This window comes from Hippopotamus amphibius, chromosome 5, assembly GCF_030028045.1.
Source record: "Hippopotamus amphibius kiboko isolate mHipAmp2 chromosome 5, mHipAmp2.hap2, whole genome shotgun sequence".
Classification (NCBI taxonomy): domain Eukaryota; kingdom Metazoa; phylum Chordata; class Mammalia; order Artiodactyla; family Hippopotamidae; genus Hippopotamus; species Hippopotamus amphibius.
The window spans coordinates 11001457-11023623 of record NC_080190.1 but is presented as its reverse complement, the minus strand read 5'-3'; the positions used below and the strand labels follow the sequence as shown (position 1 = coordinate 11023623).

The 22167-nt window shown below is 43.4% G+C and overlaps 2 protein-coding genes across 2 annotated transcripts; one reads left to right on the top strand and one right to left on the bottom strand.

Moving 5' to 3' along the window:
• Positions 1-1115: 1115 nt before the first annotated feature.
• Positions 1116-15182, bottom strand: NSMCE4A (NSE4 homolog A, SMC5-SMC6 complex component). Its single transcript, XM_057737273.1, has 11 exons — positions 14802-15182; positions 13972-14049; positions 11374-11504; positions 8819-8970; positions 6774-6873; positions 5946-6036; positions 5004-5098; positions 3549-3597; positions 2389-2483; positions 2211-2297; positions 1116-1279 (listed from the first exon to the last, which is right to left on the bottom strand). Exons 1-10 carry the CDS (start codon positions 15082-15084, stop codon positions 2223-2225), a joined length of 1149 nt encoding a protein of 382 aa, XP_057593256.1. The 5' UTR covers positions 15085-15182; the 3' UTR covers positions 1116-1279; positions 2211-2222.
• A 1373-nt stretch (positions 15183-16555) lies between these two features.
• On the top strand, positions 16556-18758 carry LOC130853654 (fibroblast growth factor 13-like). Its single transcript, XM_057735875.1, has one exon. It carries the CDS (start codon positions 16709-16711, stop codon positions 17474-17476), a length of 768 nt encoding a protein of 255 aa, XP_057591858.1. The 5' UTR covers positions 16556-16708; the 3' UTR covers positions 17477-18758.
• The last annotated feature ends 3409 nt before the right edge of the window (positions 18759-22167 follow it).

The following is a 22167-nucleotide window of genomic DNA, read 5'->3' as shown; positions in this document are numbered from 1 at the left end:
GGGGGTGAGTGACTGCTGCTGTGTACAAGGTTGAAGGGACAAACTGTTCTAAAACCAGATGATGGTGATGGTTGCACAACTTCGTGAATAGACTAAAAAACAATGAATTAATTATACACTTTAACTGGGTGAATAGTAAGGTATGTAAAGTATATCTCAGTAAAGCAGTTTAACCAAAATGAAAGCAATGGCTAGAGTTCAGAGAGAAGGAAGTAAGCCTAGAAACGTAGGCAAAAGGCCTGATCCTCAAGGCTGTGAACATCACTGAAGAGCTCAGGGTTTCAAATCCTGAAGGCAGCAGAGATATCGCTGAGAAGTTGACAAGCGGTTTTGAAGACATGGAAGAGATTTGAAGGACAGGCAGGAAGTGGGGGACACAGATGGGAGTCTGTGGCAGCGAGCTGGGCAAGATGGAGAGAATCAGGAGACCAGATGGGAATTAGTGATGGATTAAGGTAGAGGCTGTGGGGGTAAAAGAGAAAAGAAACCCTAGGTTTCTCTCCAAGAAAATAAAGTAGTAAAAGTACCCATACAGGAGGGGCTGTTTAATACATATGTTTAAAACAGCCCATGTGCTGCCCAATAAGCGACTGTTTGACACGTGAGGAAAAGAGTGAGAAAGGATGGATGTAGGAGTGGGGGAATGGGAAAAGGAACCAACTAGGACTCGGAGAACATCAAGGGCAGACCTGACGGCCCAGCACCCATGTGAGCAGCCTCACCCCACCCTGTTTTACGGGTTTCCTCTGCGGCAGTCGGCAGCCCTCGCGTACAGAGAGAGGACTGCCGGTAAGATGGAGCCAGGGCTGGCACTGCTGGGAACAGTGGTCTGGCCCAGCTTGAAAAAGGACTGAATAGTTCCTTGTGTGTAAATCACAGGCTGAATCATATAAAACTGCTGATATTTAACCGTATTTTACTTAAAAAAAACAAACATAATTTCATATGGTGCAACCCACTGTTTGTTGACAGGACTAGCTAACTTTACAGCCAAAAAGATGCACAAAGAACCACAATGATCTTTAGGCCATTAACAACCTAATTAAAGCTTCCAATGGGACAGGACTAGAGAAAGGAGAAGCTCTCCCAAGAACAGAAAATAAAGAATACAATTATTTGTGAATTGTAAATTTCCTTTAATCAAAGACAACCGTGACAAATTCATTAACTATCAAAAGCTACCTTTTACTAAAAACAATCTGTCTTTAAAAATGTTTAATCATACAAAATATACAATACATGCTGCTTTCCTTTTTGGATTTCACTATCCACTTGAGTCCTGAAAAAAAGGGGGAAAATAGCTGGTTAACAGTTTATAAATGATAAATCAAAAGTTCATTTAAGATGCATAAATGAAATGTAACAACCAGCCCCTCCTCAGCGAGGAGGGCCCAAGTAAACCCATGTTATATATCTTACATCTATTCTCCTCTTTCCTTCAATTATCTTGGAAGAAAAGAAGCTCAATTAATTGAAGCATATATTAAGAGTTTACACTAATTACTAAAAACCTAATTTTAACTCTCAAAATTATAGAAAATTTGAGCTAGGAAAAAACGTCTTAGCAATTATCTAATCCAGAATCCCCCCATTTTATAGAGATAGATTTATAGAGAAGGAAAACAAAGCTGAGTGAGACCAACTTGCCCAATATTTTAAAAGGGCAGAGTCAACAGAATCCAGTCTCCTGATCCCCACCCACAGCTGTGTGCAGTATAGAACGCCAGATCATTACTAAGATTTCCTCCCAGCAATGTCTCCTTCACCAAGATTGAAGAATTATTTCATAAGCATAGCTCAAATTTCAGAAATGCCTGTTACCAACACCATTCCAAGGTAATTCTGTCTCAATCCTCCTTTTCTACTTGGTACCTATAAAGTAAGTGAACCTAATGGGACAGTGAACAAAACTGATGGGATGATTCAATATTCCACTTATCTATTTTATCAATTTGTTAGGGGGGAAAAATAGCCAAACCAAGAACCACCCCTGCTCTGTCTCTTTCAACTGCACATCTTAAGAACACCCAAGTAATCAATCCAAAGGAGGGAACTTGCAACCAAGTAGGGCCTGTTCTACCTTTTTCACCAGTTACACAGTTCTAAGAATGGGGCACTAGAGGGAGGCAAAATCCAAATTTCACCAGAATGTGAAAAAGTGAAAAATAAACTTTAATAAATCTGTGCAGCTGCCCCATAGGAAATGTTACCTTCAGCTGGCATCAAGCACTTAGCCTCTGCTGGCTTTGACTTGAAGTAATCACAGGCTCCGAGATCTCAAAGGTCTTCACAATCTCCTGGCAGAGAACACAGAACATTTGGGCACTGGGTTTACAGCAAAGGAATTCTTGGAGACGAACTGCCTGGGGCAACATGCAGGGTGTTTACCTCCCAGTCATGATAACTCAAAGCTATAATTCCTTGATTCCTAATTTGAGTGTTCTGCTCAATTCCTCCACTTTCTTCATTAATATTAACAGGCTCTGTTTGAAAGACAAAGTTTTCAAAAGTTATCAAGTCAGAAGAGGTAATCTGAACAGAAACCAATGAATAACAGGAATGAAACTGGTATTGAGAAATACTTAGAATATTACATACTTATTAGGGTTTCGTGCATTGCTGTGTTGTATTATTACAATAGCAAGTAATCCCGTTTCCTTCCATTTAAAAAAAAATGTGACTGAATAATACATTCTAATAATTTGAAAAACTCTCTCTATATATATATGAACCAACCACAGAGCTAAGGCCTAGTGGGTCCAGTATGAAATTAAGAATTTTTAAAGGAACAGATAAGTGCAATGAAAGTACTTCATTGTCTACAGGAGACCTTAGCAGGCAAAGACTAATGGAGAGTATGAACCCTTCTCTCAGGGAGAGAAGGAGGCGCTGGCCTTAGGCATAAAATAGAAAGAAGGAAAACTACAAAAATAACTGCAATTACAAACTTTCTAAATTAAGGTTTAAGGGAAATTATATCATTTCCTGTTAATCTTCACAGCAATAGATGTTCAATCAATGATATAGATGAATCCATCGGCTTTAAACTATGATCAAGGGACTTCCCTGGTGGCGCAGTGGTTAAGAATCCGCCTGCCAATGCAGGGGACACGGGTATGATCACTGGTCCGGGAATATTCCACATGCTGCAGAGCAACTAAGCCTGTATGCCACAAACTATTGAGTCTGCACTTTAGAGCCCGTGAGCCACAACTATTGAGCCCATGTGCCACAACTACTGAAGCCCATGCACCTAGAGCCCAGGCTCTGCAACAAGGGAAGCCACCGCAATGAGGAGCCCACGCACTCCAATGAAGAGTAGCCCCCGCTCGCTGCAACTAGAGAAAGCCCATGTACAGCAACAAAGACCCAACACAGCCAATAAAAAAATAAATAAGTTTATATAAAAAAAAAACTGTGATCAAATTTTCAGTATTTTCAGTTAGTTGAGGAAGACAGCGTTGCAAAAGCTTGTTACCTAAAATAAAAACTCATTTACATTTAATAAAATACATTTCACAAACTCTTTTGAACATAGAATCATTTACCTATTATTGGCAGTCGGTCCTGGTCAAGTCTTATTCTTGCAAAACCATCCTAAAAAACACAAATGTGATTTTATTTATTTATGTACTTTTTCCCCCAAGAACTTTTACTGAGATAAAATTGACATACAGTAAACTGCATATATTTAAAGCATACAATTTGATATTTTTTTCTTATTAGTAATGTATATATGGCAATCCCAATCTCCCAATTCATCCACACACCCCCCTGCCACTCTGTGGCATTCTCCACTTGGTGTTCATATGTTTGTTCTCTACATCTGTGTCTTCTATTTCTGCCTTGCAAACCGGTTGATCTGCACCCATAAATGTGATTTTAGGAGGAAACTAAAATTTAGATTCAAAACCTATAACCACTGGATAAAAAAATTAATTAGAAAATTCTAAATCTTAGACAATCAAAGTGTACATAACAATAATGAGGAGTTTATGTGGACAACCCTCCTCTAACATCTTCTCTACATGGTATATCCTCAGGTTCTAATCAGCTCTTTCACCCAAACAACCTCAGCCTGAGGATCTCAAATAAAACTGTAACCATCTTGACTCTTTGACTGATTCACACTTTTTGAATATTCCATATTTTATTTTTATTAATTTTTTGGCTGTGTCATGCAGCTTGTGGGATCTTAGTTCCCCCACCAGGGATTGAACCTGGGCCCTCAGCAGTGAGAGTGCAGAGTCCTAAACACTGGACAACCAGGGAATTCCTGAATACTCCACATTTTATTATGCATAATTCTATTATTTACCATTGACAAAATATGCCTTTGTTTTCATTTCTGGAAAAATATTTTGGTCAATGCAAAATTTTTACCTAAGATTAAAATCGAATTCATCTTACAAGTGCAGGAATGCAACCTGACAGAAGACTTTTAAAGACGCCCTAGAGCAAATTCTCAAAGTACATTTCTGAGGACTTTTTTTTCCCCCTAAACCATCTATTTTGAAATTACTTACAAGACTACTGTAGAGACCTCCCAGATATCCTTTACCCAGAATCACCAATTGTTTGAGTTTCGCCATATTTACATATTACTTTCTCTCTATATATATTATTAATTTTTATAAGAGCGATAAACAATGTCTCTTTTCCCTAATACTTCAGTGTATAGTTCTTGAAAACAAGGATATTCTCTTACATGACAACTACCAAATTTGGGAAGTTTAACGTATATGTCATACAATTACCTGATCTATAAGTTCCACGTTCAAATTTTGCCAATCCTTTCTCTAAAAAATTTCTAAAATGTGAAAGCAAGCACATACATTTTTAGCTAGTTTCTTCTGCCTATGACTTGTCGATGTTTGGCTACGATGGCTCTAAAACACCCATTGGCGGGTACAAGTTCCTTTGCCAGCGCCCATCTCTACCTGTTCTTATCTACCCTCTTAAAACCATACAAAAACAATGAGAGAAATCATCTTAAATCTTACCCTTATAATAAAAGAAACATGAAAGATGTTTTCCACTGTTCGGGGGAAAGAATGTGGATCCACCACAAAGTCAAAGAAGGATATCGGAGTGTCAGCTACAGACAAAAGAGGGAAAAATTCTTCAATACAGGAGAGGTTATTTCTGCTTATCAATTAAGACCAATACTCCCTAGCATTAGCCAGAGAAAGGACGTGGGCATTCATCCTGTTGTGGGATGGAAGTCAATACAACCCTCCTGGAGGGCAATCTGGTGTATCTATTAAAAATCTGTAAGCTGTCCTACAGAAATATTAGCACACGTGCACGAAGCTGCATACCAAAATTTTTCACTCCAGCAGTTTATATAAGAGTAAAATGTTATAAAAAACTTGCCCACTAATAGAGGATTTGTTAATGTATTTATGAGACAGCCACCCAGTGGGAAATCCTGAAAAGAATAAGCGGGATCTTATGCATCGATTTGAGAAAATGTCCACATGGAGATGTCATAGTGCAGAAGAATGTGTATATTATGATTAGCTTTGAAAAAAGCAAAAAACCAACCAGAAAAAACCCCTACCTAGTGGCATATTTATTATGACATAATCATAAGAAGATCTGAAAATATACACATCACATTTTATAAGTTGCAGCCTCTAGGGAGTGAGGACGGGTAGAATAGGTACTTGACTTTTTACTTTCCTCACTTCTGTGGCATGTATTATTTTGTAACAGAAAAATATACCAGCTTTTAAAAACAAAAAGGAGAATTTACTTCACCAGTGTTCTCAGGGGACTTCTAGAGAAGAGAAGCCTCATTAAAGACATATGCCAAGAAAGAATCAAAATGATTCAAATATTACACATATGCCTCTTAAATAAAAATAACTTCTCCCTGAAAGGGACACAGGCGTAACTGGTAAATATGAGTTGCTCGCTTTTCAGCCTGGTATCATACTTACGATCTTCTTGAAAATATGTTTGCAACAATCCCAAGATTCTTTCTACTTCTTTTTCTGTTGCTTCCTGATGAGATTCTTCCATTTCTTTTAACTGAAAACAGAAAGTCATCATCAAGCAGACTGACCTACTTGGCTGCCTGTTAACCTTTCCTGCTCTCTTACATGGCCAAACTCCTCTAAATCTCTTTTATTTGGGATTGCTAGCAGTTTTTATCCCCATCTTAAAATTTATAGCTAAAAAGATTTTTCTAGTTTTAGTAACATTTTCATATTAATTTTTTAATAGAGGAGTAACATTACCAAATCAACCATTTTCAGGCTGAACATGAAATAACAAAACACAAGAGGGGCAGTTTAGAACAGTGGTTCTCAACCAGGAGTGATTTTGTGCCCCCACCCCACCCATGGAACATTTGCTAACACTTGGTTTCACACTTGGGGGCTGCGAGGCAGGTGAAAGGATGCTGTTAACGTCCAGTGGGAAGAGGCCAAGGATGCTGCTAAACATCCTGTAATGCACAGGACAGCCTCTCACAACAAAGAATTATCCAGCCCCAAATGCTGATGATGCTGAGGTTAAGAAACCCTGGTTTGGGAGAACTAATCCAAACCACAGAAATGAGTTAAAACTAAGAAAAGTGGCCAATCCAATACAATGTTTAAAGGCTTAAACATATCAAAAAATGATTCAAACGTTAAATGATTACTTTTAATTGACAGAACCTGACTCCAGACCCCAAAGCTTAGAAAAGATGGGCAAATTACATGTATATTATATTAATGGCTATTTTGAATTTTTGTAAAAAGCAACATTTGAAGAAAACAAACCTCGTCAGGCATTGCCTGCTTCTCTTCTGTTAAACGAACTTTTCTTGGACGATCAACTCGTGGCTTTGGCACAGGGGACTCTCCTTGTATTGAACCCAACCTAATGAAAAATACGCTTTCATGTCTTTTTTTGTTTGTTTTTAAAAAAACTACTTCCACTAACTGAAAGCAGTTCCCAGGGCACAAATTCAGACCAGGCATCAGTGATGCATGAGTGACATCAGACCAAGACTCTCGTCAGGTTTGTGACACTCTTTCTGTTCAAAAGAATTCTTAGGAGCTCGCCTCAACCACAGATACCTCCTCAACACCTTTGTATTTTACTCTGAACAGTAAGCCAGTGAATATGCCTGTGGTCCTCCCAGCTAGTCTGCTGTGTGTTTCACAAAGCCAACTTCAGAGATCAGGGGAAGGATGAACATGTGGGGGAAGGGAACAAATAGCTCCACTGGGGTTAAAAGCCTTTTGGTCTGGGGGTGCCAGGGCAGAGGCCCACAGCCTGGGACTCCAGAACACACCTGTCTTAGGAGAGAACAGGTCAGGCAGAGGCCATGGGATTCCTTTCCCTTTTGGATTCCCTCCACCTTCCAAAAAAGCCCTACCTCTACAGGTACCACGCAGAAACCAAGGCCCAGAGAATTTAGACTCATGTGGTCCCTACACTTGAGGAAACCAAAGTATACAGTAGAAATGGACAGATAAATATTCATACACAAAGATCCATTTCCACATGATCTGGGAGATCATGGAATATTGGAGTAGTGGAGTATTAGTATTACTCAAGTGCCATGAGAGCATTTGGGCAGAGAGATCTACCCAGATGTGGGAGTATTCTGGTTGGGAAAACTGATCCCACAATGATACCTCTGTCTAGAGAAGTTACTGGAGGCTTCCAAGTTGGGGCCTTTGGCATAAGGAAATCTTACTAGATGGAAAAAATGGGGGAAAGGACACTGCAGGCCAAGGGAATAGCAAGTGCAAGGCTTCAAAGTTGTACATAATCACTGCGGCTGCAAATTGAACTAGACGATGCGATAAAGTTTGTCCTTAGAACCTAGGATTTATGACAACGGCAAAAAAAGATTCGGACTTTTCCTATAATAAGGAAGTTTGATCTTTTTGCTTTAATATACAGTGGTTCTGGGCACTTGAGTTAAGGGAAGTTTTGTTAAAAACAGATGCCTGGCCCCACACCACAGGCATGCTACATCAGCATCTCCAAAGCCTTCTAACCGAGACATTTAGGTATCTCAGGAGGTTTAGAAGGGTAATCAGAATAGACAAATGGCCCGGAGCTATCCACTTAAGGGAGAAAACACTTGAGCTTATCCCAGAAAAGTTATCTACTATGAATTTAAAGGCTGTATGAACCAGGAAGAGCTATTCTTAGCTTCTCCATAGGACTGAGCTGGGAAATTTAGACAGAAGCCAATTCCATTTGAGTATAAAGAAAAGCTTTTCAAAGTTAGAGTTGTATCCAAAAAATGAACTAGGCAGTTTATGTGACAGTGACTCAAGTAGACTTCAAATATAGGTCAGAGATCATCTAAGAGGGAATTACATATAATAAATGGCACTGTACATATATTGGTAGAATCTTAAGATACTGTTCATAGGAGGTATCAGCATCCTATAGGATAAGGATTTTAAAGATGATAAAACAAAGCCAGACATTATGCCACAGATGCAAAGTCTCCCACGCTAGAAAGCAAAGGAGCAACTAAGACCCGGCGCAGCCAAATAAATGAATGAATAAATAAATAAATATTTTTTAAAAAGATAAAAGAAAAAAAAAGAAAGCAAAGGATCATTAGAGTACCCTGGTAAGGAGGTGCCAGCCCACGGCCTTTCCTGCTTAAATCAAGCAGGATGAGGGTCCATCCACATCAAAATTTCATGGGCTTTTAAATCAAAGTTTAGAAAGTCTCCTGACAATGTTATCACGATCAGCACCTCTACGATACCAAATAATTTTTGTCCCTACAATAAAAAACAATTTCAGGTTTACAAATGGCTGGTCTGTTGGATTTTTAAAATAATCTTACAGAAAGTGGAATGTATGGGTTTTATTAAAGGTGTTTTCTGCTGTTTTGCCTGATAGTTTCCAGGAGTCATAGACTATGAATTCAAAATCAGAACTATCTTCATCACGGATGAGTTCTTCAGCTTCTAGCGGATTTACACCCATATGTGTCAGCTACAAAAATGAAGGGAAACAAAAACCCCAGTTAAGCCACAAGCAATCATTCACCGCATCCAATCATCTCTAACACTAAACAACAGGCCAGAGGCAAAGTCTGCTTTCAGTGTCCTAACATGTTGGCCAAATTTCTTATTATAAATTGCTATTTTCAATCAATGAACATTCTGGAGAGAACGTGAGATGATCCAGACCAATGGTTCTCAACCAGAGCGATTTTGCCCCCCCACCCCCGCTCCCGCACTCCCCAGGGGGGTCTGTTGGCCTTATATCTAGAGACGTTTTTGGTTGTCACAAGTGGGTGGGGGGGTGTGCGGAGAGGGCAGTGTTACAGGCATCTAGTGGGTAGAAGCCAGGATGCTGTGTAGCATCCTACAACAGGCTCCCCGCAACAAAGACTCAGCCAGCCCAAAATGTCCTTACTACCCAGGCTGAGAAACCCTGCTCAAGCCCCCTGCAGGCTGAGGGGTTGACGGACCAGAACTAGGCCCGCTGGGAATTTCTGATCACACGCATTTCATTTTTAAAGTATTAGCAAAGCTGAATTCGCATAAAAATATGAAATGATATCCCAAAGCAAAAGTTCTGAGACAGAACACAGAAGTTTAGCTGGCTTTCCATTTTCATTTTCAGCCAACCTCCTGGAGACCACTATTCAGCTTGTATCTCAGCATTTCCAGAGAGCAGTGGAGAGAATCGTTCATCTTAAAATTGCCTTCCTGGTAACAGTGGGCAGAAGTCTAATAATTCTCTTATCTCAAGCTATCTTACAGAAAGTGTATTATATTAAATTTGCTTTTATGAAAGTACACTTTTATTACATTATAAAATTATGAAATGCCTAGAGATTATCAAGTTAAAATGGTAGTATCCCATATAAACAATAATCAAAAAGCCCTCAGAGAGCTTCACCCTTTGGGCAGTTAAACTTTGAAGAAAAGAGAGGCTTCCAGAGCCCGATCAGAGAGGCATGGTCAGCCCCGCTCTGTTCTCCTGCCACCCTGTCCCACCACCGCACACTTGGAGGAACACATTTCAGTTTTTGTCTGGTCAAATCGACCCATCTTTTCTTTTTAGTCTTTTTATTTAGTGTCATATTTGAAAACATCTTCCCTTTCCAGAGACTAGACAGCTATTAATTTCAGGTTTTATATGGACCGCTTTAAGACTTCTGGAATTTATTTTGACATGTTATTTAAAGTACAAAGCTCACCCTGATAAATAAAAAGTAATTTTTAAAAAGATTACCCAATATGTAGTCAACTTTATTTACTGAGCTATACATTAGTGTGCATTTTCCAAAATGCATTATATGTCAAAATTTAAAGGTTTTTAGACAATTTTTAAGGTTTAAAATTTAAGTAAGTTAAATTTAAATTTTAAGAAATCTAAGGCTTTAAAAACAACGAAAACCTCGTCTGCCTCATACTTTTTCAAATTAGTTTATCTGGTCAGGTCTCATGGTACTAAATCATTTTAATAATCTTTTAACAAACATTCAGTCAGAAGGTCAATGTCCTAGCAGAAATGCTAGGACAGAGGTTGGCTCAAAGTAGAACCAAGGAAAAAAAACAGACAGCAGAGTAAGATAAAAGTTAGTCTCCTTGTGGTTTTTTTTTGGTAAATCCATCAAGGAAAAGTTTCCAAATTTTGGCTAACAACCATTCAAACGTATTAAGAGGCAAAGACAGGTGAACAAAACAACAAAAAACCAAAAGCAGAACCCCAATCATATTCGTATGGTTCTGAAATATTCTCAAAGACAAATCGAAACATGCCCCCTGCACCAGACCTAACTCATCTCCAGCTGAACTCTGCCCAGCCCAGGACAAAGGTCCTGGGTCACTGAGAATGAGCTGGAACACTTTTTTTGCTTCCTCCCACTTCAAAATGGTGAATTTTATTATAAATTATAACTCAGCAAAGCTGATTAAAACATTTAAAAAGGAATATAATAAATGGTACCATTGAGTATATGAATATGATTTTAGGTTGAATGAAAAACAATTAAGATTGTACAAGTGGTACTTTTTTGCCCACCGTAAAATTTCTGATAACACTGCCAATTGTAGAATCAAAAAGTGCTGTATCTTGAGAGCTGGAACACTTACGAACTGACAGCTGAGTGAAGAAAAACTGGCCATTTGACATAAACATAGCACCCAGAGTCTTAGAAGGCTAGAAGATTTTCAAACTGCTCTAAACTGCCAACCTAGATTCTACCACCTAGCTCGACTGTCATCTGTTTAATTTGGTAAGATCTCTTTGGAGGAATCTAAGGCCAGAAAAAGGAAAAATGAAGAGGAAATCATTTGCATATGGATATAAGCAAAGTAGATAATTATACAACATGTGACAGATGAAATAGTTTTTATTAAGATTCTGTAGCTTTGAACTTACTAGAGTTTCAACATATCTTAACATATCAAACGAGTTCAGATCAGAACGCAGCTGCTTTGCCTTCTCTTTGCCCAAATCTGAAGCCAAAACAAGAAAGTGGGCATCTAGGACTGCTTCTCTTGCTCGGGACACTATTGAAAAAAGAAGGAAAATACACACATTACAACATACACATTATCCACAGGCATTTTCTCAAAGCTTCCAACTACACTTGGCATTTCCCACAGGACCAAAAAAAAAAAAAAAAAATCTCAAACATAACCCATCTTTGTCTAAAAACTGGTTCCCCTGCCCAGCTCACCAAAATGTGAACGCAAAGCTGACCAGTCTTCCTAAAAGCCAACTCTCTCTGCCCTTCTCCTACTCCTGGGAACTGAACCACAATCTCTTAATAACCCCAGTTTAACAAAACCTCCATCATCTCTAACCCTGGCTTTTCCCTTTGACGCCAGCAACCCATCCCAGGCACTACTGACACCTGTGCTAATGATGAAAGTCAAGTTGAATGCTATGTGTAAAGCACTGTGCTTGGTGTGGTGGTTTGCCGACCAGCCGTAGGTAAGTTGTCAAGGAGCCTTAACTGAAATTACGTGCTGGGCCTGCAGCAGGAGGTACAGCCTCTTCCTGGCAGCACGGGCACCACCAAATGAGCAGTCTCCAGGCAGCAGGGCTGTGACCTCTGAGGATGGATGATCCAAAAAGGTTTGACGGAGAGCATGGGATTTAAGACAAGCCATAGGCAGAAAAAGATTTAAGTAAAAGGACACAAGAAGGGAATGGGGCAGAGAAACCAAGGGTGACGTCTGGGGAGGTGAGGGAAGGATCCACTGGAGGAAACAGCAGGGCTGAGGGGAATGGGTTTAATCAGACCCTGAAGGGAACAGACAGTGTGGAAAAGTGCTCCGCGAACACCAGCAAAGGCGAACTGAAAAGGGAGCCAACAATGGTCTAGAAGAGACAAATGCAGCAAAGTTCAAATACACAAATGCCTTTGCCTGGCTCACTCCCCAAGGCCATTACATTTGAATTACTGATTTCCCGAACATTCCTCAGGCTGGCAAACTGACTGACTCCAGGTTTTGTGTTTATACATCTTCTTCCCCTCAGTTTCATTTCGGGAGAATTACTGCAAAAGTGATAGCGAGTGAGAGAAGAAGGCAGAGGCAGAAGCTAGAGGGGCTGGTTCCTGGGCTGTTCTAGGGCCCCCGACACATCACTGTCACAGCACACACTGTGAGGAAAGTGCAAATCTCTCATGGATGAATCCAAGCCTCTAAAGAGTTAAAACTGGGACCACTGAATCCATGTATATGGAGAATATAGAATTCTACGTTGGCTGACCATCTCCTCGGTCAGTTGTAAATAACTTCGCTTTAAAGAGGTGACCCAGCCAGCACAGTGGAAGTGGCTGAGCGGAATTGATCTGCTGTTCAACAACTTCTAAGCTGGGTGAATAATAATAATAAGGGGGCGAAGGGGTCAAGAGTAACCTTGAGGAGACAGCCTGGGGATCCAGGCTCAGGAGAGAAGCAAAAGCTAGAGGGTGGAGGAGGGATTTCACCAGGTGAAAAGGAAAGGCTTGTTTCAGGAAGGTTTGAGGAGATTTAGTGAACTGGTAGACCCAGATGGGGGATGGTAAGGAGGCTGTGGTCAGAGCAAGAGAGGCACAAATTTGAAAGCATACAGATAGAAACTGTGAAAGGGGGACAACATCTAAACCACTAGCCATACCAGGGAATGACTAGAAATGAATGTTCTGGTCCTCAGAGAACATGAGGAATTGTGGCGCCTGGGCAGTGGCCAGCTCTGTGGACTTCTTTCCCTGCGTCTGTCTGCACCTTACCTTTCTGCTCCCACAGGCCTTAGAGAAAGGCCTGGAGGGAAAAGTGGTCTGGGGACGCGTCCTAGGGCTCTGTGACCCAGTGCCCCCCTCAGGGGCATCTCTGACGGTGCTCTGTCTTCCAACAGGGAGACTGCTCTTACCACTAACATTGCTGCTGCATTTAACTCAAAGCAAGATTACTTTTTAGAGCCCCTCCCCCGCAACAGTGGTCTAAATTCAGCGCTGGCATTTCTCTCTCTCTTTCTCACGCCTCTCCCCCTACTGGAGACCAACAGGGCCACTTGTAGACAGGGCCACCCCCACTGGTGGACCAAGAGCAAGGAGCTGAGGGAGGGGAGGTCGGGAGGAGGACAGGGAAAGAAACAGGATGTCAGAGGCCAGCTCAGTTCTTTCTTTAATTCATCCATTCAACCAGTGCATGCTGGGGATGCAGCAGTCAATACAGCAGAAAGATAATACAGTACACAGAAAGTTCTCGAACGTGAACAAGCAACAGAACCACTTGGGGGGCTTGTTAGAACAAGCTGCCCCTACCCTCAAATGTCACCTAAAGCCCTTTCTGTAGACTTAGGGGATGCTAAGTGCACAATAAAAGTAATAGTAGTGCTACGATGAAAAAGGTTCCAAAACTAGTAAAGCACTATTATAAATGTGAGCATTGTTTGATGTCAATAATTCGGTTCTGATGTAACACTAATTAAAATTATCCTAAAACAAGATAACAGAAAGCTTCCACACATAAAGTTATGAATTACCTCCATTAAACAGAGTGTTGGCCTCTTCAAGGACCTCTGTTAACTTGTCGCTGGCATTCAATATATCCTCCCGGTTTTCTATTCAAAAAAATACAAGCTTTGGGAAGCGAGCTCATCATTCGCTAACAAGTGGTTGACAAAGTGACGACAAAGTGACCAACTGCAGCAACAGAGCCAAGCCCCGCCCCCTACTCCCCGGGGAATTACAATTCTTCCAACAGCTTTCTCTCCTTAACCAAAACGGCCAGGAAACAGAAAGATGTCTGTATCCCTTTAGCAGAATGAACTTTAAAAGGGGACCCACCTGACTCCCCCTAAACTTCGCCCAAAGGCTCCACTCCTTCTGCAGCCTCCGAGGAGCGCTCCTAACCGTGGTTCTCAAGCTCTGCAAGCCACAGGATCCCCTGGGCCACCCAGAGTTTCAGGCTGGATAGGTCCGGGGTGGGGTCCCGGAATGTGCATTTCTGACAGTTCCCCGGTGACGCTGCCGCGCGCGGGCGACCGCTCGCCGGGCACCGCTGGACGCAAGAAAAGGAGCCCGTGCCCCGCGTGCCCCCGCTGCCCCTTCCCGACCGTCCGGGCTCGGGCGAGTGCCCGACCGCGCCTGGCCTCCGGGGGTGCCGTCCTGCCCCTCGGGGACCTGCGCGCCCCCGCCAAGGTCGTGCAGCGCCATCGGCACGACGGATGCGCGAGCGCCTCGCAAGCTAATCGAGGCGCGGCCGGGCGGCGCGGGGCCGGTCCCGGGCGCCGTTGACCAGCCGGGCCGCGCAGGGCCTGCGCCCGGCCCCCGCCCCGTTCCCGCGCCCGCGCCGCCCCGCGCCCCGCCTTACGTTGGACCGAATTGATAAGCGCCCGGTACTGATGGCGGATCTGGCGGCACAGGCCGTGGTCGGTCTCCGCCTCCAGGCTCGCCGGGTCCATCATCTCGTCCCCGGAATCGGACGGCTCCGTCTCCTCCAAGCTCGGGCGCTCCGGGGCCTCCCTGCGCTCGGGCGCGGAGCCGCGGCGGGACAGCGGGGACCGCGAGCGGGAGCGCGTGCGATCCCGGTGCGGGTCGCGGCCGCGGCCCCGGCCCCGGCCCTCGGACCGGCGGCCGCTGCTGTCCCCGGACATCGCGCCAAGCCGCCCTGCAACTTCGGGGCGGCGGAAGTTCGCGCCAGAAACTGAAAGCCCCTGCCCGGCGCGAGCGCCTGCTCCCCGCGGAACGCGGCTCCCGGGCCGGCGCGGGCGCACAGCGACGCCTGTGGCGGGAGGCCGGCGGCGGGGCCGAGGTCGGGGGCGCAGCGGATAGAGCGCCGCCGGCGCCCCCCGCGGGCAGCGCAGGCCCTGACCTTCCGCGCCCCTGACACTGCATGTGCTGAGCTCCTGCTTACCCCTCACTGTGCCCACCCCTCTAGACTTTCATCTTCCCGGGGTCTCTTTGGCTCCCCGGGACACAGGCTCAGCCTTGAAAACAGATGCTTAGCATTCTTCCAGGTGGAGATTCTTTCCAAGCGCCGGACAGAAATACCCGCTCATAATTGGTCCTCACACTAAAAGATTCTAAAATACCTCCAAATGGGTCTAAGAACGATGAAATTATATTCATATAGTTCTAAAGAAAAATGTGTGAATTTCATTCCATGTATTTTGAGTTGTATTGCAAATGTTTCTCAAGAGTTCTCTTTGGTACTGAGAACACAGTTTATTTTCTCAAAGGAACAATAAGTTGAGTTATGCAAGTCTACAAAAAAACCATTTTGTGAATTAGGTATACTCAGCTTGAGGCAAGGACTATTCATTGCCGTCCAACCACGTATATCTCACCTCACTCCTTTACTTGGATGTCAGGAAAGGTGTACTCTGGCACCTGCTTCATTGGATGAAGCGTGATTGGTCTAAATGAATCATGGTAATCTCATCCCCCTTCCCCAGTGACTGGGCTAGGCATAGGACATAATCCAGTTCTGGACAGTGACATGGGAGGGAGCTTCCCATTTGGATGACAGCCAAAGCCTCCAGAAAAGAAAGGCTTTATCTCCATCCTTGCTCTTGGGTGATGCCGGCATGAGGAAATGGAGCCTAGCACGATGGCAACCATCTACTACTGATGAGATGACAAGCACGAGAGAAGCCCAGAGTACTGGGGACGCTGGAGAGGAAGGACGGACATGACTGAATCGCTGAGTGACTTGGAGTCGCCCTACCTCCAGACTCCTTGTTAAGTAAGCCACAGATATCCTGTGTTTTAGGCCACGGTTAATTGTTTACTAAATGCTACTTGCAGCTCAGTGCATTGGAACTGAAACAAATACTTAGCAATTTTCTAGGTAGAAATTCATTGCACACTCCAGACAAAAATCCCTAGAACATTTCATTGAATTCGACAAGCTTTTGATGTGTACTAATAGGCCAGACGCTCAACCAACCAAGCAGGTCACGAAGACAGCTCAGAGACTTGCCTTTGCCTTCCAAGGTCTCACCAAGAGACAGATATGAAACTGATCCTAAAATTCATGTGGAAATGCAAGGGACCCAGAATAGCCAACATAACTTTGAAAAAGAAAGACAAAGTTGGGACTCTCTCGCAGGCGGCGGCGGCGGCGGCGGCAGCGCTGGGGAAAAGCGGCTTCCGCCCGGAGCCACACCGAGGGGAGCTCGCGCTCGCGACTTGCCGCCCTAAGCACTCTCCCAAGTCCGGCCCGCGCGGCGAGGACTTCCGTCTCTTGGCCGAACCTTGTCAAGCAAGCTGGGATCTATGAGTGGAAAGGTGACCAAGCCCAAAGAGGAGAAAGATGCTTCTAAGGTTCTGGATGACGCCCCCCCTGGCACACAGGAATACATTATGTTACGGCAAGATTCCATCCAATCTGCGGAATTAAAGAAAAAAGAGTCCCCCTTTCGTGCTAAGTGTCACGAAATCTTCTGCTGCCCGCTGAAGCAAGTCCATCACAAAGAACACACAGAGCCCGAAGAGCCTCAGCTTAAGGGTATAGTTACCAAACTATACAGCCGACAAGGTTACCACTTGCAGCTGCAGGCAGATGGAACCATTGATGGCACGAAAGATGAGGACAGCACTTACACTCTGTTTAACCTCATCCCTGTGGGTCTTCGAGTGGTGGCTATTCAAGGAGTTCAAACCAAGCTGTATTTGGCAATGAACAGCGAGGGATACCTGTACACCTCGGAACATTTCACACCTGAGTGCAAATTCAAAGAATCAGTGTTTGAAAATTATTATGTGACATATTCATCAATGATATACCGTCAGCAGCAGTCAGGCCGAGGGTGGTATCTGGGTCTGAACAAAGAAGGAGAGATCATGAAAGGAAACCATGTGAAGAAGAACAAGCCTGCAGCTCACTTTCTGCCCAAACCACTGAAAGTGGCCATGTATAAGGAGCCGTCTCTACATGACCTCACGGAGTTCTCCCGATTTGGAAGCGGGACCCCAACCAAGAGCAGAAGTGTCTCCGGCGTGCTGAACGGAGGCAAATCCATGAGCCACAACGAATCAACGTAGCCAGTGAGGGCAAAACAAGGGCTCTGTAACAGAACCTTACCTCCAGGTGCTGTTGAATTCTAGCAGTCCTTCACCCAAAAGTTCAGATTTGTCAATGACGTGTACCAAACAAACAAGGCAGACTTCACCATTCTAATCTGCCACCCAAACTTCTTTTCATCCTTACAAAAGCCCCATGATTTAGATCGAGCTTGTGCAAAAAAAGAGTGCCAAGCATGATCAGTGAACTAAATCTGGGAGAAGGACTGCCCAATTTTCTCATGATCTCACCTATGCTTTGGGGAAGACAAACCGAAAACATTTCACAGCACTAATGCTGATTTAAAAAATTGCTCTCCAATCAAGACAATTGAAAAGACCACCATTGTTCTTCAAAAACAAACAAACAAAATAACAAAACAGAACAAAATCAACTGCTTCAATGTTTTGTAGGGGCAAACAAAATTCTGTGAACCGTGTTGTTTTCTTGGCTTAATGTTTTCTATCTATGCTTGATTCACATGTATTCTTTACTTTGGTATAGCGCAACTTTATGATTTCTGGAATTCAATGGTTCTATTGACTCTGTGTCACTTAATCCAACTCAAACAAATTCAGGGTTGAAGCTGAATTGGCATCTCAGGCTCAAGGCAACAGTGTTCTTGTGATTTTACCAAATTTTGTTTTCCTTTAGATTCGTAGTATTCTGGTCAAGTTCTTGTGCTGTACTTTGTGCGTAGAAATTGTGTTGTGTTGTCAACCCCAGTCAGTAAAGATTACTTAAGAAAAAAAAAGATAATCCTCAAGTGTAGATTTCTCTTAATTCCATTTGTGTTATCATGTTAAACTATTATTGTGGCTTCTTGTATAAAGACAGGAAGTGTGGAACTGTGATGTTGTCTTTCGTGTTGTTAAAATAAGATATGTCTTATCTGTGTATGTGTGAGTTGTCCTGTCATTGTATTCAGCACGTGAATATTGTGTACAAGGAAATGTTAAGACTGGTTACCCCTAAACAACATATACTTATCCCTGCTTCTGGAAAAGTGTTTAAGACTTAGCTAGGTTTCCATTTAGATCTTCATATCTGTTGCATGGAAGAAAGTTGGAATCTTGGCATAGAGTTGCATGATATGTAAGATTTTGTGCATTAATAATTGTTAAAATCTGTGTTCCAAAAATGGACATAGATGTACAGGCAGTTTTCTGTCCTGTGCACAAAAAAGTAAAAAAAAAAAGTTGTTGAATATTTGTTGTTGTATACCCAGATACGCACCGAATAAACTGTTTATATTCATTCAAAAAAAAAAGAAAGACAAAGTTGGAAGGTTTTGATACTCTCATAAAGATGGACATAAAGATCAATGGAATAGAATTAAAAGTCCAGAAATAAACCCATCCATCTATGTCCAATTGATTTTCTAAAAAGATGCCAAGACAATTCAACCAGGAATGAGTAGTCTTTGTAACAAATGGTGGTAGGACAGTCAGATATCTACATGCAAAAGAATGAAATTGGATTCCCTCCTCACACTATATACACAACTTAACTCAAACTGCATCAGACCTAAATGTAAGAGCTGATACTATGAAACTCTTAGAGGGAAACATAGGTGTAAATCTTTGTGATCTTGGATTGGGTGATGATTTCCTAGATATGACACCAAAAGCTCACGCAACCAAGGAAAATATAGACCAACTGGAAACCAGGTTTGTGGTAATTTGTTATAGCAGCCACAGGAAACTAATACAGGTACCCAGGATGAGCAGCGCTGGGAAGGCATTACTACTGCTGGACCTGACAGGTCAGAGGAAGAAGCAATGTTACCAGAACCCCGTGAGGGGTGAGGCCATAAAGAAGGGTCCATCAGACGGAGCTCTGGTCCTAGAGGGATGCAGCCATGCCAGGAAAAGAGGAAGCGCTAAGAAAAGAGGAAGTGGGGGCTGAAACACCCTGGTTTCTCTCCCAACATCTCCCCCTGTGCTCACCTCCCAATGGCTGATGCCAACATGAAGCCAGAGGCCAAGAGAACCTGTGTGATGTGGTCCATAGATCAGTCTCTGGGCAGAGCAGGGCCAGGGAAGATCGGGATGGATTTGAGGTTGGGGCAAGGACAAATGGACAATAACTAGGTTGGTGAGTAAACGGTGTGTCAGGGTCTATTCAGCTAAAAATAATAGAAACCCCACTATAGTGCCTTAACCAAAATAGTTATAATTTTTCTTGTGAAACTAGAAGTCTTGAAGTAAGCACTGGCTTAATTACCTCAACCAGAAATGGTACATGTCACTGTTCCTCATAGTCTATTGGTCAGGTCTGGTCACATGGCCCAACCCAACTGCAAGGGAGACTGGGAAACATTTTTTCTGTTTCCGTTATTCTTTACTGTCAGAGCCCACTTTTCACCATAGAAACCAAAAAAAACCAAAAAAACAAAAGCCAGATAATCACCTTTCTTTCCTCCCAACTTCCCTAATACCGTGTGGCATGGAATGTGGCCCAATCTTGACCAATGGGACTAAGGAGAAACCTATGGAAGGTCTTCTCAACAATGTCTTCTCTATAGTAAAAATAAACACTGAGAGGAAATGTTCCTATTTAGCCAAAAGTTTCATGTCCACATGTGTTTCTCAAAGTGTGGCAGCCATCGTGTGATCATGTGAGGACAAATTAACAGATTAACATCACAAGGCAGCAAGAGCCCAAGTCCTCGTTGACATAACCAAGCTGCTGAACTAGTGCTGCAACTGCCCTTCCGCTGGAACAGTCTCGATCCAGGAAATCATAAATGTCCTCACAGCTTATAGCACTTTTCATCTGGTGTTCTGTTATGTGTAGACAAAACCGTCCAAGTGATGTGTTTCTTTCCTATGGAGGCCAATTTGGTTCAGATTCTAGGACCAAAAACTAGAGAATCCTAATGTGTGCAACCAGGTGGATTCAGAAAGCAGGAACTGTGCCTGAAACAGGAAAGACTGACTAGCATAGATATTTCAAGATGATGAAGTGGAGAACAGTGTAGTGGGAAGAGCTGAGTGAACTCCATCCTCTCTTCCTGGGAGATGACGCCTCTGGATTACCCTCCCAATGCCCATGGCATGACAGTGAGGAACTGCAAGATGAGGTGTAAACAAGAGGGGGGTTATCTGGTAACCAGGACTTGCTGAACACCAGGAGGACAGGAGCGACCAGGAGGACAGGAGTGAAGAGTCACAGGTGGGGCAGGAATGGAGAGAATGGGTCTCCTAGCGGCATGGACTCTCCTCCAGGCTGTAGCCGGTTACCAGCTCTCTTGCACATCAAATGGGAAAACATGTACATTCTCGGGTAGGAAACAAAGTTTGTAATAGTTCTGGCAACGTCGCCTCTCTCAGGAAGACGGCCAACTCGCCAAGAGGCGAGATCCTCTTGCTGAGATCTGATCTGGGGCCAAAAGCCTGGACTTGGTGGCCATGTACGTCCAGCCAGGGCTGAGTTGGAACATCAGCAATGTGTTTTTTGTGGCTGGCATCATAAACATGTTGCTTGCCGTTGTTCGATATTCAGGATGTCTCCCTGGGAGATCTCAGTGCCCCTACTCTGCCAGGCTTCCAGGAAAAGTGGGAAGTTAGTGAAAACTTTCAATGCCCTGGTTCTCTTTTAGCTCCTGCTGTGCTACGTGAATCTGAGATGAAAATCTGCCCCCTTTCCAGGTCCTTCATTTATTAATAAATGTTTACCAACTGTTCCCTATATGCTGAGCCACGTGCTAGATACTGGAGACAGAGTATCAAAGACAACAGACAAGGTCCTGCACGCATGGAGTTTACAGTTTTTGGAAAGAGTCAGACATCAAGAAAATAAAAACAGAGAGAACTATATAATTGCTGCTGTGTCAAGTGCTAGGAAGGAAAGGATGAGGACCTGGGCAAGAATTTTGACATACATGGCAGTCAAGGTCATTCAGCTGAGATGGAAAGAAGCACAGGATGGGAGTCAGGATAGGATGAAGGCAGGAAGGCAGCTGGGGCATCAGAGCCCAAAGCCTAATGGGAACTGCTTTGTGCAAATGTGAAAAATGATCACAGATGTATCCGATTAGACACTATGAAGCGTCTCCTGCTACAAAACAACTCGATCCTGCAAACACTATAATTTGTACGGCCCTGCTGGGCTCACAAAAAGTAAAGAAAATTTCTGTAGGAACATAAAAGGGAGCTAAAACTGGTGAAAAGGGGAAATGCCAGGAACTCGGGGTGGGGGTTGACATGCAGAAAACTATGCCCTGAGGCTGCAGGGAAGCTCAGAGGTGGCACAGACATAGGACTGGGCGTTGGCAGTTCGGGTTGAAACCATCACGTGCCTATCAAATGCCAGGCTTTGCAGTGTGAGCAAGATCCCTGTGGTCCAGGGCAGACACCAGCACGCAAGCTTCCCAGGGAGGGAGACGATAAACAAGGAATATATAGTTTCAGATGGTGTATTATGAGGAAATTAAAAAGTGTGTTGTGGCAAGGAGTGATCAGGCAGTGAGGGGTCTAGGGGATAATCTAGCTGGGGTCTGGGAAGGCCCCTCTGAAAAGCTGACATTTCAGTTAAGAACTAAATAATGAGAGGGAACCAGCCACGCAAGGCTCTGTCGGGCAGAACTTTTCAGATCTAGACACTTCTTTTTTTCCCCAAGTATCTCCCCCAAGTCTAGACCCTGATCCAAAAGCTCTTGAGAGGAAAC